The sequence below is a fragment of the Hyperolius riggenbachi genome, chromosome 11 (genome assembly GCF_040937935.1).
Source record: "Hyperolius riggenbachi isolate aHypRig1 chromosome 11, aHypRig1.pri, whole genome shotgun sequence".
Classification (NCBI taxonomy): Eukaryota; Metazoa; Chordata; class Amphibia; order Anura; family Hyperoliidae; genus Hyperolius; species Hyperolius riggenbachi.
The window spans coordinates 121,735,217-121,753,043 of NC_090656.1; the positions used below are offsets into that span (position 1 = coordinate 121,735,217).

The 17,827-nt window shown below is 43.2% G+C and overlaps 1 protein-coding gene across 1 annotated transcript in view; it reads right to left on the reverse strand.

Moving 5' to 3' along the window:
• The window catches only part of LOC137537707 (mucin-5AC-like), a 535,576-nt gene that overhangs the window by 186,015 nt on the left and 331,734 nt on the right, over positions 1-17,827 (reverse strand). The window contains exons 29-30 of the mRNA XM_068259643.1: positions 15,123-15,272; positions 7,350-7,424 (exon numbers count right to left, since the gene is read on the reverse strand). Coding sequence (XP_068115744.1) covers positions 7,350-7,424; positions 15,123-15,272 — 225 coding nt within the window. The remainder of the gene's footprint in view (positions 1-7,349; positions 7,425-15,122; positions 15,273-17,827) is intronic.

The window sequence follows — 17,827 nt, forward strand, 5'->3', positions numbered from 1 at the left end:
AGCGATCGCACAGCCTCCCTGCACAGCTCCGGTCTCTCTATGAGGAGGATCGGGTTTGCGCATGATGTCGGCGACATCATGTGTGATCCTCCCCATAGTGAAGATCGGAGCTGTCCGAGGAGGCTGCACCGGTCGCTGAAAAACCCGAAAAATAAGAAATTGGGTTGGCAACCCTGGCTCCAGCGCTTATACTGATGGCGATGAGGGGCCACAGCCAACGTGTCAAACTCGAGGCCTGCTGACCATAACCGACCCACCTCACCATTTTATGTGACCCATGAGAGCTTCACAATTGCAAGCAGTAAAAAAAAGAGGCAATAAAAAGAGACAACCAGTGCTGTACATGTGCTCACATCAAACTAGACATTACAACATAATTGGACATCCTGTCGATTTTACCGGTGGCGATGAGGGGCCATAGCCAATGTATGTATGTGCATGTAATTGTTTTACATGCGCACATATGCTCCCGCCTTATTTCATATTATGTTTGGTCATGTACAGGTAGCAGATAGGTTTCCAGTTTTTTCCCACAATCCTTCAAGGTAAAGGCGAGATGTTGCTCCTCCCAGACACAGGAACAAATAGCACATCTTCTATAAATCAATTGCATGGTTAGTAGTATGCAATGGGTAAACATGTTTCATTACTGATGTTTACCCATTGCATGCTACACTGGGGCGCCTCCTACCAATTTGTGTACAGTTTTCCCCTCCCCCCCAGGGGTGTTACTGTGATAATTATCCAGTGGTATTTTTGTGGAGTGCGACCCAACCCATTCTGAACAGGATACCTAATCTGCATGGAAATGGAATTCTCCACCTGCGTGATACTGTGATTGCCTCACAGCAAACCAGGTTTCTAAGTAGTATTTCTTTAACACATTAATTGATTGCTTGGAATTACTACACTATCTGGTGCTCCTGGTGTTTTTTTTCCTCTCCTTGTTCCTGAAGTTAATCACCCAAATTTCACCTACCGTACACTCCTCCTCATGCTTTATCATATGTTCACGACTAGCAAATCATCCAATCTGAACCTCTGTCTGCTAGTTAGTTAGCCAGCTGACAGCTAATTGATGAGTAGATGCTTGATTTGAGAGGTAATGATGCACACCCATTCTTCCTATGTAGGAAACTCAAGTGATCTGGAAGAGTATCCAATTTAGCCAATCAAAGCCTTACAGTGTTCCCCCAAGAATTTTTCCAGCCGGGTGGCATAAAAAATTAGCCGGGTGGGGTGCGAGGCGGGGATGCAGGACCAGCGCTTCCATAAGGGCAAACTGGACAATTGCCCCCCTATTGCAGTGCAGCTCTCCCCTTGGTGGTTCCTGGACATCTTTGCAGGAAGCAGATGGAGTGTAAGCTCATCAACAGGGTGTACCAAATGGGAATGGAGAGGCATATGAAATCATAGCCTCTTAGGTTGTGCTGTTCCCTGCAAGAGCCGTTGCAGTTTAGCTTTATGGGGACCAGCAACATCTGGCAGCTGTGATCACTGTAACTTAAGGTGCTCATTAACAGTACAAATTTTCCCTCAGATTCAATCTTTCGACACAATTTTTATGTTCAAATTTTATAGAAAATGCACCTTGTGTGGCACAAATCGATGTGAAATAATTTTGGTCAATTGGAAAGGGGGGGGGGGGGGGGAATATTGATCGAAAAGTTTGATTTCATGATTGAATTGTAATGTAAATTGAATAGAAGAGGTTTGCACACCTGAATCATATATGCAGAAAGTTCATATACTAAAACAAGTGGGTGCTAAGTCTGTAAACCGGACTGCTACATCAGTCCTACAAACACAGTAAAAAAGTATTGACTCGCACACCAGCAGAAGTGTGAGAAAACGCGGAAAAGCTGCCGCGTGCGCTCAGAGCAAGGCGGCGGATTCCGCGTCCAACGCGGCGGTTTGCACGCGTAGGCCTACATCTGCCAGTATGGCTGAATGCGGAGAAACCGCCGCATGCCTTGATAGCGGTGCGGTGGGCTCCGCGTCCAGCGCGGCGGGTGGTACACAAGACATGTCTGGTGTGGCTGGGACTGATAGTCCACACGGGTTGAAAAGGACGCGCGTGCGCGCTGAGAGGCAGAACTTTTATCACAGCCAGAAGGGAGTCAGCTGACCAAGCCGGTCAGCTGACGTTTGTACCAGTTCCCATTGATCCAGCACTTAGGGGAGGCGTTGGAGAGCACTGGGATATATATACTGGGTGCTGGTCATTCGCTGGTTGTCTGCCATTGCGATCACTACGTGGAAGCACTCAGACCTTATTGTCAGAATCTGTGTTATCTTTCTGTCATACTTCAGACTAGTTCCAGGGTGTTGCTGATCAAGGACCTCACACCCAAGATTAGGAATCTGTGTTATCATTCTGTTATACTTCAGACTAGTTCCAGGGTGTTGATGATCAAGGACCTCACACCCAAGATTAGGAATCTGTGTTATCATTCTGTTATACTTCAGACTAGTTCCAGGGTGTTGATGATCAAGGACCTCACACCCCAGATTAGGAATCTGTGTTACCATTCTGTTATACTTCAGACTAGTTCCAGGGTGTTGATGATCATGGAGCTCACACCCAAGACTAGGCATTGTTTATTATCTATTATTATTTCTGCTTTCCTGACCACTCTTCTGTTCACTGATTTGGTACTTCGCTATATCTGATACTCTGTTGCCAAACCCTGCTTGCTTTAGGATTACCAAATCAGCCTTCTGTCTTTGTACTTTGTATGTCCGTGTGTTGCCGACCTGGCTTGTCCGACCTTGAGAGCTATCTCCCCAGTTAAGAGATAGTGCACAGATCAGTCAGTGACATTCTCCTATTAGTGTCACTCACGCTCTGGTCCTTCCCTCTCCCAGTCTGACTCCTCCCTGCGGGAGAGTCTCAGGCTGCGGAAAGGTACTTACTCTAGCAGTATTCCTTACTGCCTTGTACCTGTTGTTCTGGTATTGTTCTCAAAGTATTACTGTTACACCACACACTCATATCTCTCAGGTGTCCAGAGGTTAGTAATATATCTGATTATCGGTGATACTGCAGATCATCAATAATCGGGTATATATCTGTATTTTTGGTGATACTGCAGATCACCAATAATCAGATCCTCTCTGTGTTACACTGATCGTTACAGAATGGCAGACCAAAAAATGCAAATGGACGCACTCACCAGCCGTCTGGGCACACTTACCACTTCTGTGGAAAACATCAATATAGTGCTGGGCAGTCACCAGACGGTAATGGACACTTTGTCTGGATCTTTACAAACCCTCCAGACGGCAGTGAAGGATGTGCGATCTCCTCTTAGCACAGACATACGTATGAATGTACCTGAAAAATTTTCTGGTCACAGATCTGACTTCCGAAATTTTAGAAGTAGAGTGTTATCATACTTTGAGTTAAGACCTAATTCTTCACGAACTGTGGCCCAAAGGGTTACCTTTATTAAAACCTTGTTATCTGGCGATTCTCAGACCTGGGCGTATAGCCTTCCCACCAGTCACCAGGCCCTAACCTCTGTAGAGGAATTTTTTAAAGCTATGGCTATAATTTACTATGATCCAAACATTGCCTCGACTTCTGAGCGGAAGCTCAAACTTTTACGTCAAGGCAAGAGTCCGGTTGAAGATTATGCTGCTGAATTTAGGAGATGGTCAGTATCGGCCAGGTGGGACACATTTGCCCTTTTAGATTGTTTTTTATCAGGGTTGTCAGACGAGGTCTCCGATCTTATGTTAAGTCAGCCGGAACCTAAGTCCATCGATGAAGCCATTTCATCGGCCATCAGGATAGATCGCCGACTGCGATAACAGAGACAGACCCGGGGTAAAAAACATGTAAGAATGGTGTCCCACGCTGCTCCCCCAGTGACTCCATTTCCACCCGCTTCACCTCCACCAGAGCCAATGCAGATTGGTCGGTCAAAGTTGTCTCAAGTGGAGCGGAAATGCAGAATCTCAGAGCGTCTCTGTCTTTATTGTGCAGAGGGGGGTCATAGAGTACAGAATTGCCCTAAGAAGTCGGGAAACGCTACTGCCTAGGTGTAGTCGGGGGTAATACCCTAGGCAAGCAATTTTTACCCCTAGATGATAAAAGTTTGCTTCTTCCCTGTACTATTTCATGGGAAGATAGGTCTGAAGTTACTGAAGCCTTCATTGACTCAGGCTCAGCGGCTAATTTTATGGATTTTGACTTTGCAAAAAAATTGGGTATTCCGGTCACCCCGGTAGAACCACAGATACAGGTTACTGCAGTAGATGATTCCCCTCTGCAGGGTAACAGTCCTCTGTCACAGACTCCAGAAGTGGGGGTCGCTATCGGGGTGTTGCATAGGGAAGATTTGTTTTTTTGTGTGTTACGTATGACAACCTCCACAATCATTCTTGGCATGCCTTGGTTACAACTTCACTCACCTCAGATTAACTGGGCTACTAGTCAGCTAACGAGCTGGTCTCCCATGTTTAGCGAAGGTAACCTTAGGTGAGACCAAGATTCATGTGGAAGGATTGCCAGATTAGTATTCTGAGTTTGCAGACGTGTTTTGTCCTAAATCGGCTGATAAACTTCCTCCACACCGCCCTTTCGATTGTCCTATTGATATCCGGTCTGGTTGTATGCCCCCTAGAGGTCATCTCTACAATTTATCTGGGCCCGAAAAGTTGGCCATGCAGGAATACATCCATGAAAACTTAGCTAAAGGGTTCATTCACCCTTCCTGGTCGCCTGCTGGCGCAGGTTTCTTTTTTGTAAAGAAAAAAGACGGAGGCCTTTGGCCGTGCATTGATTATCGGGGCCTGAATAAAATCACAGTAAAAAAATCGCTATCCATTGCCTTTGATAGACGATTTATTTACTCAGGTCACCAATGCTAAGATTTTCTCAAAATTGGATTTGCGGGGTGCATACAACCTGGTACGGATCAGAGAGGGCGATGAATGGAAGACGTCCTTTAACATACCTGATGGGCACTACGAGTACCTGGTGATGCCCTTCGGGTTGTGTAACGCCCCGGCCGTCTTTCAGGAACTCATTAATGAGGTGTTCAGAGAGGTTTTAGGCAAATTTGTCCTGGTATATTTGGATGATATACTAATCTTCTCAGACAACCCCTCAGAGCATAGGGATCATGTCAGGTTGTGTTGCACAAGCTAAGACAAAACATGTTATATGCAAAATTGGAGAAATGCATTTTTGAGGTAACATCTGTCACCTTTCTGGGGTACATTATTTCTACCTTTCTATGGACCCTGCCAAGGTCTCTGCTGTTCTGGAGTGGCCTCAGCCCGTGGGTCTGAAGGCTCTCCAGAGATTCTTAAGGTTCGCTAACTACTATAGAAGGTTCATAAAGGGGTACTCCACAGTCATTGCACCCCTTACCAGTCTCACAAAAAAAGTTGCCAAACTCTACTTGCCTTAGGATTACCAAATCAGCCTTCTGTCTTTGTACTTTGTATGTCCGTGTGTTGCCGACCTGGCTTGTCCGACCTTGAGAGCTATCTCCCCAGTTAAGAGATAGTTCACAGATCAGTCAGTGACATTCTTCTATTAGTGTCACTCACGCTTTGGTCCTTCCCTCTCCCAGTCTGACTCCTCCCTGTGGGAGAGTCTCAGGCTGCGGAAAGGTACTTACTCTAGCAGTATTCCTTACTGCCTTGTACCTGTCCTCCTGGTATTACTGTTACACCAAACACTCATATCTCTCAGGTGTCCAGAGGTTAGTAATATATCTGATTATCGGTGATACTTCAGATCATTAATAATCGGGTATATATCTGTATTTTTGGTGATACTGCAGATCACCAATAATCAGATCCTCTCTGTGTTACACCGATCGTTACAAGAAGTAAGTTGCATAAAGGTTTGTATTGAAATCATCAAAAAGTCAAAGAGCTTGCCTGTTTAGGCAATATGACACATATAATACAGAATACAATGGGATACACTGGGGTGAAACAACACAATCCCCCTAGAGACATGCAGCCCCTGTAGGCAGAAAAATACATTGAACAGCTAACAGCATACAATGAAATAAATACATATATGATCAAATGCAAATAGCGAGCAATCGGCATGTGGCAATGCAATGTCCCATAGAGGTATAATACCCTGACAACGCCGTTTCGGGGGGTCCCTTCGTCAGAGGGTATCAGTAGGAGGCTCCTTAGGCAGCAGTAATACTTTGTCAATACTTTTTTACTGAATTGTAATGTAAAACCTTCTTAAATTGATCTGTTTATGGGAACTATTGATAATTTCCATCAGATTAGTTTTGATCATTCAAATGGCGTAGAAAGATCGAATCTGAAAGAAATAATGTACTGTTAATGGGCACCTTAAAACAAATGTGCAGAGCCTTCTGTTTCTCCAGCAGGACTGACATAAGATAAGGAATCACCCATGCTGTCACACAGGGATATATACTCTGCAGTAGCATAGTGTACCTTGTCCACTCCATTATTGCGATTTATCGTTCCTGACTGACAAAAAGTAAACATAAAAGAATCCCAGGAATGCAAAGGAGGGAGCACACTATACAGGTTATAAGTATATACTGTATATTACCCTGTACTGCCGGACTGCAACCAATGGTTATCTCCCCCAGCAGTCTGCACACGTTTCAATTCAGTTCTCGTCACACTCTCTGTTGCTGACTCGCTGAATGAGGAGAGCTGTGAGTAACCAGCCCCTGTTCATTAATATTCACTGCTCTGCCCGCCTCCTCTGCACACAGTGCTCAGGACCGAGAGCTGTGACTGTCCCGCCCCTGTTCATTATTATTCTCTGCTCTGCCCGCCTCCTCTGCACGCAGGGCTCAGCACCAAAGGATGTGAGTGTCCCGCCCGGTTCATTATTATTCACTGCTCTACCCGCCTCCCTTGCACATGCTGCTAAGAGAATGTGACAGCGAGCTGCAGCCGGGCGGGAGCCGGGCGGAGCGTCCACTTAAACGGGCTTGGGGAGAACACTGCCTTACCTACTGATTAAATTAACCCACTCTCAGCTAATCAATTATCAGCTACTGGTTTTGTTAGGCTGATAGTCTTTCTTTTCCTAGGTCAATAGAAATGTGCATGTAAGGAGAGTCGTTTTAACATCACAGTGGGATAAAAGCAAGCAATGGTGGGGCAGTGTGTTTGATACCAGTTGGGAAATACTGTAGGAGTGTTCAATAATACGAAGGAGCTCAGGGAAGAAAGTAAAAGAGGAAGTATAAGAGGAAACACGTTACTTATTTTGAAGTCACACTTTACAAGTCTTGATTTTGCCAATTTCAACAGCCCATTCTTTATTAACGCAAAATCCCCTATCTAGCATGGTAATGAAATTGTAAATGTTTTCTTACTTGGTGTTAGTGATGTAACTGTGGTCTCTGTAGTGGTTTGTGTAGTTGCTGTTGGCGTCAAAGTAGTTGGGGTTGCTGCAATTTTTTAAAACAAAGTTGTTGTTTATCGTTTTGGTTTAGAAAAAGAAGTTCTGAGTATTAAGGTAAAAAGAAAAAAAAGGTCAGAAACAAGGCACACTATAATTACAAAGCATATTAGAGTGTACATACAAATAAATCTAACCAAAGAATAATGGGCTGTATTTCAGTGTTTTGAAGCACTTAACCCACAGGCAGGGTCGGACTGGGAAACTGGGGGCCCACCAAAGAAATTTCTGCCTGGGGCCCACACATCCCATGATTGCGGTGAAAAAAGGACGTGACCATGCACTGGAAGGTGGGCGTGGTCATGATGTATTATGGACAGGGCCAAATGTACATGATCTTAGCAGCATTGTAATTCAGAGACACTGATGCCCAGCAAAACTTTGCATAGAGTCCACTCCTTCAATATAAAGTAATGTCCTAGTTACAATACATATGACATGGATTAGACTGTGAGCTACTCTGGGGACAGTCAGTGACATGACTATGTACTCTGTACAGTGCTGCAGAAGATGCCAGTGCTATATAAATACATAATAATAATAATATGGTAGGACATTAGACTAGGAGTATGGTAGGATCAGAGTGTGAGCTCCTCTCTAAGGACAGTCAGTGACATGACTATGTGAAGAAAGATGAAATAGAAAGCAACAACCAGTGCTGTATGTGTGCTCACAAGAAACTAGAAATTACAACATAGATGGGTGCCCCAGTGCTTATATGGCAATAATGTGCCATAGCCAATGTACGTATGTGCATGTAAATAGAGATGCCCGCGAATGGTTCCAGGCGAACTTTAGGTGGTTCGCGTTCACCGGCGAAGGCAAACTTTTGCGGAAGTTCGATTCGCCCCAATAATGCTCCATTAAGAACAACTTTGACCCTCTACATCATATTAAACACACTTAACCGACCTTATACAAGACCACCTAAAATATAACTTTTAATTTATTGCATTAAACATTTTTTGTTGCATTTGATATTCATGATTGGATTCACATTAACCTAGTTGGGTAGTTTTGAGGAAAAATATACGATTTGAGAGAGACCAATCTGTATTTGATAGTCTATTCTTTTCTATCCCAATACTAGCCACTGAATTCGTATGTGCTGAGTCACTTCTAAATAAAGAAAAACCCTCCACCTAAAACCGACATGTTTCGGCTCCTTAAAAAGAGAGCCGTCGTCAGGGCTACAGTACTAAAGTGCTTAGGGTGCAAAGTGCATAGTAGAAAGTACACAACAGCTATCTACAAATACATAATCATGAAAAACAAAAAATGGGAGCTGTGCTCCCTAGCAAGGTCAGCAATCAAATGAGGCTGTCTCACAGCCTTCCTTATATACCTTAAGGATTGGGTGGGATCTGGTAGGTCATACCTCCCATCCTCAAATCACCCTCCTATTGGTTACATTGATTGTCATTCCCGAACTCTCTACAGACATTCGTTGATTTGCCTTTGGCATCTTTTGCCATATATTCTCAAAAAAGCCTTTTATGGGTCCCCAGCTGGTCAGAAAAAAGTATGATGTGTGTATTTTCGCTTGTATAGATAACCTGTAAAAATACGGATCCCTTACCCTCTTCCAATGTTTAAAACGCTGAGTTTGGCGAGGTTCCCCATAGATTAACACTGGAGATCAACCATTGGTCAAAGGAGAGCATGTGAACTGACGTCACACAGCCTCTCCGTATAGTTGTCTCTCAGTGCGGGCTGTGTATCTACTTACATGCTTCCCCATTGGGTCAGGGGAAGCATGTGACCTCACCTCATCGTAGCCTCTCCTCCTCCCGTATACGCGGCATCTTGCCGCTACAACATAATACGAAGGCACACGAGGAGGAGAGGGGGCGCGGCTTAGCATCAACAACACTGTTGTCCTAGCAACCCCTTAGCTATATTTACGGAAGGGAGAAGGTCTCCGCATAATATGGCAATAAATCTCCGTTCTCCACGCTGCAAACAAAATGTTAAAAGGTACATCACTATTATCCTGGCAACCACTTGGCTGTGTTTACACAAAGGGAAGTCGTAGGATCAAATACTAATGGATCTCCATTCTCCAACTTAAAGAAATTAATACACATGACTACAAAAACATACCTGAGCAATAATCATCTTTTGTATACATGAACACTTGGTAATTATTTAAAGACCGTATACACCCCCATATCTTATAATGAATGGATGTAAAATCATGCATGTGTAGACTCTGTGAGATCAAAGGTTGTTTCACCTATAAGATCTTTTATATATATAAATGTCATATATACACATGCATAAACAAGACAATACCATAATAGGCATATGTCTCAAACAAGAGACCACATCATGTATTTAGATGCCAAACGCATCCATAGGTACAATATATAGTATCCAGGACAGCGCTGTTTATATACCGACGAAACAGCAGATTTAAATACCATGTCTGTACATACAAACAGGTAAGTATGCATCCAAAGTGTTAGTGCAGTAATAAATATCAAAGTATGGGAAGAGCAGCACCCCGAAAAGGAGATTATACTTCGGTTATTTGTTGTTATATAGCTGTTTAGCTTGCAATACACACATCCAAATTGTACATGAACCACTTCTCAGCTCAGATAAAGGGGGTATATGTAAACCCCTCATTCAGACCCCTGGGGTTCATAGTTCCCAAGCGATAGATCCATTTTGCCTCCAATTGACGTAACTTTAAATCTAGATTTCCACCTCTAGGGCCCATTTTCCATTGTTGTAAGACAAAGAATTTAACACATCTTTCATCTCCACCATGTACCTCTCTAAAATGTCTCGACACGGGGGTATCTTTAGGGTTCCTAATATTGCCCAAGTGTTCTAAAATGCTCTGTTTCACTTGTCTCGTTGTTTCCCCTACATACAGGAGGGGGCATGGGCATTCAATCCCGTATATCACACCTTCCGTTTCACACTTGAAAAAATCCAATATTTGGTAAGGTCTCCCATCTTTTGGGGCTATAAATTCCTTACATATTTTTACATTGATGCAGGCTTTGCAGCGTCCGCATTTATACATGCCTTTCAATGGTTTTTCAAGCCATGCTTTCTTTATTGGTTTATTCGTTACTGGTAGGAAGGAATGGACCAATTGATCTCCAATATTCCTTCCCCTCCTGTATGTAAACATCGGAGTGTTTGGAAGAATCTCCTTTAACTGGGGATCCAATTCAAGGACAGTCCAGTGTTTTTTCACAATCTTTTTGATTTCCACTGAATCCTGGGAAAAAGTGCTCACAATTCACATTTTACCAGCCTGTGCATCCTCCTGTCTTTCTTTTGGTATAAGGAGGTCCTCCCTTGCGATATCCTTCACTTGATTGTATGCTTCCTCAATTACGGAGGTTGGGTATCCCCTTTCTCTGAACCTATTTTTTAGTGTCCTACACTCATGATTAAAATCTACTTCATTAGAGCAGTTTCTTCTAGCTCTTATATATTGTCCTTTTGGGATACCCTTTTTCAAAGGGACTGGGTGGTGGCTCTCCCATGCAAGCAATTAATTTGTGGATGTGGGCTTTCGGTAGATTTTAGTTTCCAGTCCTCCATTTCCCGATTTACTTATCTCCACATCCAAGAAGTTCAGAGAATCTCTATTTATTTCGAATGTAAAGAACATGCCAATTTCATTCTGATTTAAACGATGTACAAACTCCACAAATTTAGATCTGGGGCCGTCCCACAGGACGAACACGTCGTCTATGAAATGGCCCCAGAAAAGCACTGATGCCGTGTACTCAGCCAAGTCTGCCGAAAAAACTACCGTATCCTCCCACCATCCAAGGAACAAATTAGCATATGATGGCGCACAGCTCGTCCCCATCGCACATCCTCGTTTCTGTACATAGAACCTATTCTGAAAGAGGAAGTAATTGTGGTTCAAAACAAATTTCAGCAAATCGATAATAAGTGTAGAGTGTTCACGTAAATGGATACTTCTGCTCTGTAAAAAATAGCTGACGGCTCTGATGCCTAGATCATTCTTAATATTATTGTAGAGTGATTCAACATCTAGGCTGGCTAGCCACACATCCTCAGTTACGGTCAAGCCCTGAAGTCTGTTTAGTAGATCCATAGTATCTCTAATATAAGATGGTAAACTCGTCACTAACGGTCTTAGGAAAAAGTCAACGTATTTGCTTATTTGTTCTGTCAAACATCCATTCCCTGAGATTATAGGTCTTATAGGTGTTGTAGCGGCAAGATGCCGCGTATACGGGAGGAGGAGAGGCTACGATGAGGAGAGGTCACATGCTTCCCCTGACCCAATGGGGAAGCGTGTAAGTAGATACACAGCCCGCACTGAGAGACAACTATACGGAGAGGCTGTGTAACGTCAGTTCACATGCTCTCCTTTGACCAATGGTTGATCTCCAGTGTTAATCTATGGGGAACCTCGCCGAACTCAGCGTTTTAAACATTAGAAGAGGGTAAGGGATCCGTATTTTTACAGGTTATCTATACAAGCGAAAATACACACATCATACTTTTTTCTGACCAGCTGGGGACCCATAAAAGGCTTTTTTGAGAATATATGGCAAAAGATGCCAAAGGCAAATCAACCAATGTCTGTAGAGAGTTCGGGAATGACAATCAATTTATCCAATAGGAGGGTGATTTGAGGATGGGAGGTATGACCTACCAGATCCCACCCACTCCTTAAGGTATATAAGGAAGGCTGTGAGACAGCCTCATTTGATTGCTGACCTTGCTAGGGAGCACAGCTCCCATTTTTTGTTTTTCATGATTATGTATTTGTAGATAACTGTGTGTACTTTCTACTATGCACTTTGCACCCTAAGCACTTTAGTACTGTAGCCCTGACGACGGCTCTCTTTTTTAAGGAGCCGAAACATGTCGGTTTTAGGTGGAGGGTTTTTCTTTATTTAGAAGTGACTCAGCACATACAAATTCAGTGTCTAGTATTGGGATAGAAAATAATGACTATCAAATACAGATTGGTCTCTCTCAAATCGTATATTTTTCTTCGAAACTACCCAACTAGGTTAATGTGAATCCAATCATGAATATCAAATGTAACAAAAAATGTTTAATGCAACAAACTAAAAGTTATATTTTAGGTGGTCTTGTATAAGGTCGGCTAAGTGTGTTTAATTTAATAAATCAGATTTGTGTAATGTATACCTCTACATCATAGTCAGCAGGCACATTGTCGCCAATCAGACTGCACTCACTCCTGGAGCCCCCCCCCCCCCTTATAAAAGGCAAGGTTCTCCTGCCGTTTTACTCACTCGTCTGCCTACAGTAATTAGTTAAGGGACAGCTGCTGACAGACTCTGCTAGGGAAAGCTTAGTTAGGCTCTTGTAGACTTGCTAGCTTGCTCCTGGCTGATTATTATTCCTTATATTGCACCCCTTTGCCCCTCACTCCCTCCTCCTCCGGAGGAGGGTCTTGTCTTCCAGAGAATTGTAGGATTTCAAAAGCCAGCTTACATACCTTGGCCGGGAATTGAACCCAGGTCTTAGTGCTTGGTAGGCAACTCTCTTCACCACTATACCACCACCAACACTACATGGTGAAGCCAGCCTAGCATGTACCATTATGATATATCCAAGAGAAAAATGAGCTTGCTTAGGGATTTGTAGGATTTCAAAAGCCAAATCACATGCATTGGCCAGGAACTGAACCCAGACCTACCGCATGGTAGGCTGCTATCCTAACCATTATACCACCAACACCACACACTACAATGCTACATGCTGAAGCCAGCCTAGCATGTACCATTATGATATATCCAAGAGAAAAATGAGCTTGCTTAGGGATTTGTAGGATTTCAAAAGCCAACTCACATACATTAGCATTTTGACAAGTCCAAGAAAGGGAGCTTTGGACTTGAAAACCCCAAGAGTCAGTCCAAAGCACAACGACCATTTCCAGGCAGGAGGTGGGGGTGTTTGAAATATTTTATCTAACAGTGGGTCCAGACTGTAAACATTCTGACTGAAGTGAAAATAAACCTATGATATAATGAATTGTATATGTAGTACAGCTAAGAAATAGAACATTAGTAGCACATATACGAGTCTTATTTTAATGATTCCATCTGTAATTTTTGCTGTTTTATAAAAGGGTTGAGCTTTTTTTTAGATTCAGGATGAGCCTAAATTTCCCTGACCATTTTCTTATAAGAAAAATTGTCGAATAGAATTCCTCCTTTTGTTTGGACACCAACACCCTGCAGATCAATTTTTGATCCAGCATGACTTGCAACATCTTATAATTCCCGGGACCAGAATGGCGTCTCTTGATCGCTTTGAGATCAGAAATCTAAACCTCCTTGCCGGCTTTGCTTGCTGCGTGTCACCTGCGATCGCCGCCGCTCGCCGCCGATTCGCCGCTACCCGTCGCGTTAGTGGGCGGGCCCCCCAACCCCCCCGTCGAGACCCCGTGCGCAGCCTGGCCAATCAGTGCCAGGCAGCGCTGAGGGGTGGATTGGGACTCCACGCCATCGCGATCGTCGCCATGGCGACGGGAGAAGCCCTTAAGGAAATCCCGTTCACAACGGGATTTCCTTATGGGCGAGTGCGCCGGCGGCGATCGGAGGGGTGGGAGGGACGCCGCAGGGAGGGGGGCATCATGTAGCTAGCGCTAGGCTAGCTACATGATAAAAAAATGCAAAAAACGTTCCCGCGGCCGCAGAGCCGCGGGAATTAGACCGGCAAGGAGGTTAATGGAGGAAGGAAGGCAAACTCTATATAGCAACCAAATTTTAATAACTGACTCACTTTATTTGACATTAAGAAGTTGAAGCCTCCTCAAAAAGTGTCATATTTCTACACTGTGTAAAATAACGATTTTTTTCCAAGTGACATGGATAACATATTGGCCCATGTGCAATTCACATTTTCTCCTGAGTTTTAACCTAAGTGATATGTTCACACCTTGTAAAAAATGCATTTTAAACCACTAGCAAGAAAGAAAATACTCAGAATAATTTTGATATTACTTTTTCAACAACTTTTCGGTACTTTTTCAGTTGTAACATGCTGAAAAGTTATTTTACAGAGAAGATGAAAATTATCTTCTACGAGAACTCAGGAGAGTTAATTGCATATGGACCATGGACTGTATTTGCCATGGCTTAACCCACAATCTAAGTACACCACAATTCTAATGCTTAGGGTTGAGTTTGAATTTGCACCAAAGTAATTTTTGCATTGAAATGTGCATTTTTACCTGACTAAATTTGAAGTAAAAATTGTATGGAATTTTTAGGCATTTTTGTGAAACGGAAAACTTTTTGAAAACATGTTTTTTTCATGCTCATAGACTTGGATTTGGTGAAAATGTGTTTTTGCATGCCCATACATTTTCATACTTATCAATACAAAAATGTGTTTTTTCATGCCCATAGACTTCAATGCTTTTGGTGAAAATGCATTTTCGTATGCCCATATCATTGTGCTCCACTTCACATTTCATCTCCCCAAAGTTTAAAGGAGTATCAGAGTGATAGAAGGTGGTGTGGATTGAAGCAGTCAGAAGAGCTGACAAGGGTGAGTTAGCCCCCTCAGCCGTGACCTACACATGTAAAGGTTCTGGTTTTGTCCCAAAGCAAAAGGCTTTCCAATTTTCATCCCTACATACAATAAGCCACTCAGCTCAAATGTTGCAGTATTAAATGAAATAGTGAGCTAATGACTGTACCTGGGGAACTAGTTCCTGGAGTTGTAGAACATAGTGTTTCTTCTGTTCCATTTATTGTACATTTCACAATTCTGCATCCCTGAGGTCCTTCTTCCAGACGGATGACCTCACCAAGTTTCAGTATTATTCCTTCATATTCACAGTTACAGGCTGAATAATAATATGAAATTGTTATTTCATGTACAGAAAAGACATGAAATTTTTTTTTATGCTTGATAAAGCAGGGGTTTTCCCCTATGAAACGCGTCGTAATACAGATTTTAAACACAGCCTTTGCATATAATTGTGGCTAACACCACCTTGCTTTGCTAGCTGTTTTTATCTCCTACTACACTCATAGCTGGGGAATCAGGCTCGTACCGGCTGAGCACAGAAAAACATGCCCACCACAGCGCGTTCCAAATAACCACCGTGGAATCCCGACCGGATCACCATCCAAGACCGTGAGAATATCTGTGCAAGCCAGGTCCCCGGCATAAGAGGGACACAAGTGGGACAGCTGGCAAACCTATATAGGTTTCTCCAGCCTTAACAACCAGGTGAGACCTTTCCTATAGGGCCTAGAGCCCTCGCCTACTAGTATCACAGTGTGCATTTTCTCTTCTTTTTGTCTCCAGGTCAACAAAGTAGCAGAGTGCTACTCAAAATATATGTAGCTTGCAAAAAGAAGATTTCTGCTATAAATGAAGCCTTAACTTCTGCTCTCATAGAACAAAGTCATGTGTTATACATAGTGAAACCTGCATAAATGATTACTTTTGGACAACTCTGAATTCGGACATATAGTATTAGCAATTGTGTTGCTGTTGTTTTCAATGTTAGTTTTAATTTTTTTTATCAACTACTTACAACATTCTATATAATACTGTCCCATGTAACAACAAAAATATTTAACTACAAAACCAGTACAATAATTTTGTACATGAAGACAATGTTGAATCTATGAAACAGTTTAAATCAAGTCGTTTGTAGGTAGGAGACTGTCTGTATTGTATAGAATTTTAATATTATGTAAAGAGTTTAATATGTAAGTCAAATAGGAGAACAAGTTCTTTTTCTTTTATACAAGCATACAATATTTCTTAGTAAACATTAATTTAAACATAAATGAACTAACATACTTGTTGCTAACATAACGACTCAGCTGGAGTCCTAAATAGGGATGAGCTTCCAGATTCTGCGGAATTATGATTTCCGAGTTTCTGATTGGAAATTGGCTTTCTGCAGCTGAAATCGGTATGCAGAAATCAGAATCCCGAGGAATAGCGCATTACTAAGACACGGAAATTTTTAGGGCAATCACAAGATATGAAATTTTGAGAAAACGAAAACAAATAGCTTTATTTCCACATCATCATGTGAATAAAACAAACTTGCTTGCATGATGTGCGCTCTGCAATTCAAGGGCATGGACAGTTCTAGTTTCAATGGGGCCCCGGGTCAAATGTTACCTGGGGCCCTCCAACCACCCGCCATCTCCCTAGCTCACTGCCACCCCTCGCTCCCAACTTGTGCTTCCCCTCAGGTCCTGACAAACTAACGCATCTTAGCTCGACTCCAACGTTTTGCTGAATTTATCAGTGCAAAAAAAAAGATTGAGATTATTTTTCATCCTAAAGAGGAGTACCATTTTTCCCGCATGTCTGGTAAGCTGTTCTGAATGCCCCCCGTTCTCCTGTATCCCTTCCTTTCTTACCTAAAGCCCCACAGCAGCCTGTTACGGGGTTGCAGGAGTCGAGCTTCAGAGCACAGGCACTGGTCTGGCTACGCACGTCCTACAGCGTGCGACTGTGGCCCAGAGCGCTCTGCGCATGACGTCGCAATTAAGTGATGCACAGAGCGCTCCAGGCCGTAGTTGCGTGCTGTAGGATACATGCAGCCTGCATACTGATGCCCATTTTTGCAACCCAGAAGAGGCTGCCACTGGGATTTAGGTAAGAAAGGAGTGGGATACAGGAGAACGAGAGCCATCAGGACAGCTCACCATACATGCTGGCTCCCCCTGTTTCTCCTAAGGTTTTCGGCTCTGGTATCCTTTAATAATAAAAGATAAAAGAGTGATCACTGCACATAAACCCTGAATGGTACACAAACCTCTGCCAATGCAATACTGTCCTGATTCTTGTGCCCTGCGCTGTCCAACAAGAAATAGTACAGCTGTACAGTCCTCACTGTATATTATACCTGACTTATGTAACATAAGAAGTCTTAAACCAGAAGTGGATAGTGATAGTGGGAGGCTGGGTTTAGTGTGACTGGCTGGCTGTGAAGAGCAGTGAACAATCAATAGAGAAGCATTTAGCAGCAGGGTGAGAGCTATATGATGCAATCTTGGGTCTGCACTTACATTTTGTTGCAGCTTCCTATCTCCAAATAGAAAAAGAAGCAGCCTCTCCCTTCTAAGGACAGTCAACTGAACGCCTGATGCACGCACACTGCTGTTGCATAGTCCACAACAGTCCCGATTTGAGTGGGACCATCCTGGGCTCCGCCCCCTCATCCTGGTCCTGCCCCTCCTCTTTAAAGGAGAACTGTAGTGAGAGGTATATGGAGGCTGCCATATTGATTTCCTTTTAAGCAATACCAGTTGCCTGGCTATCCTGCTGATCCTCTGCCTCTAATACTTTCAGCCCTAAACCCTGAACAAGCATGCAGCAGATGATTTCTGATATTTTTGTCAGATCTGACAAGATTAGCTGCATGCT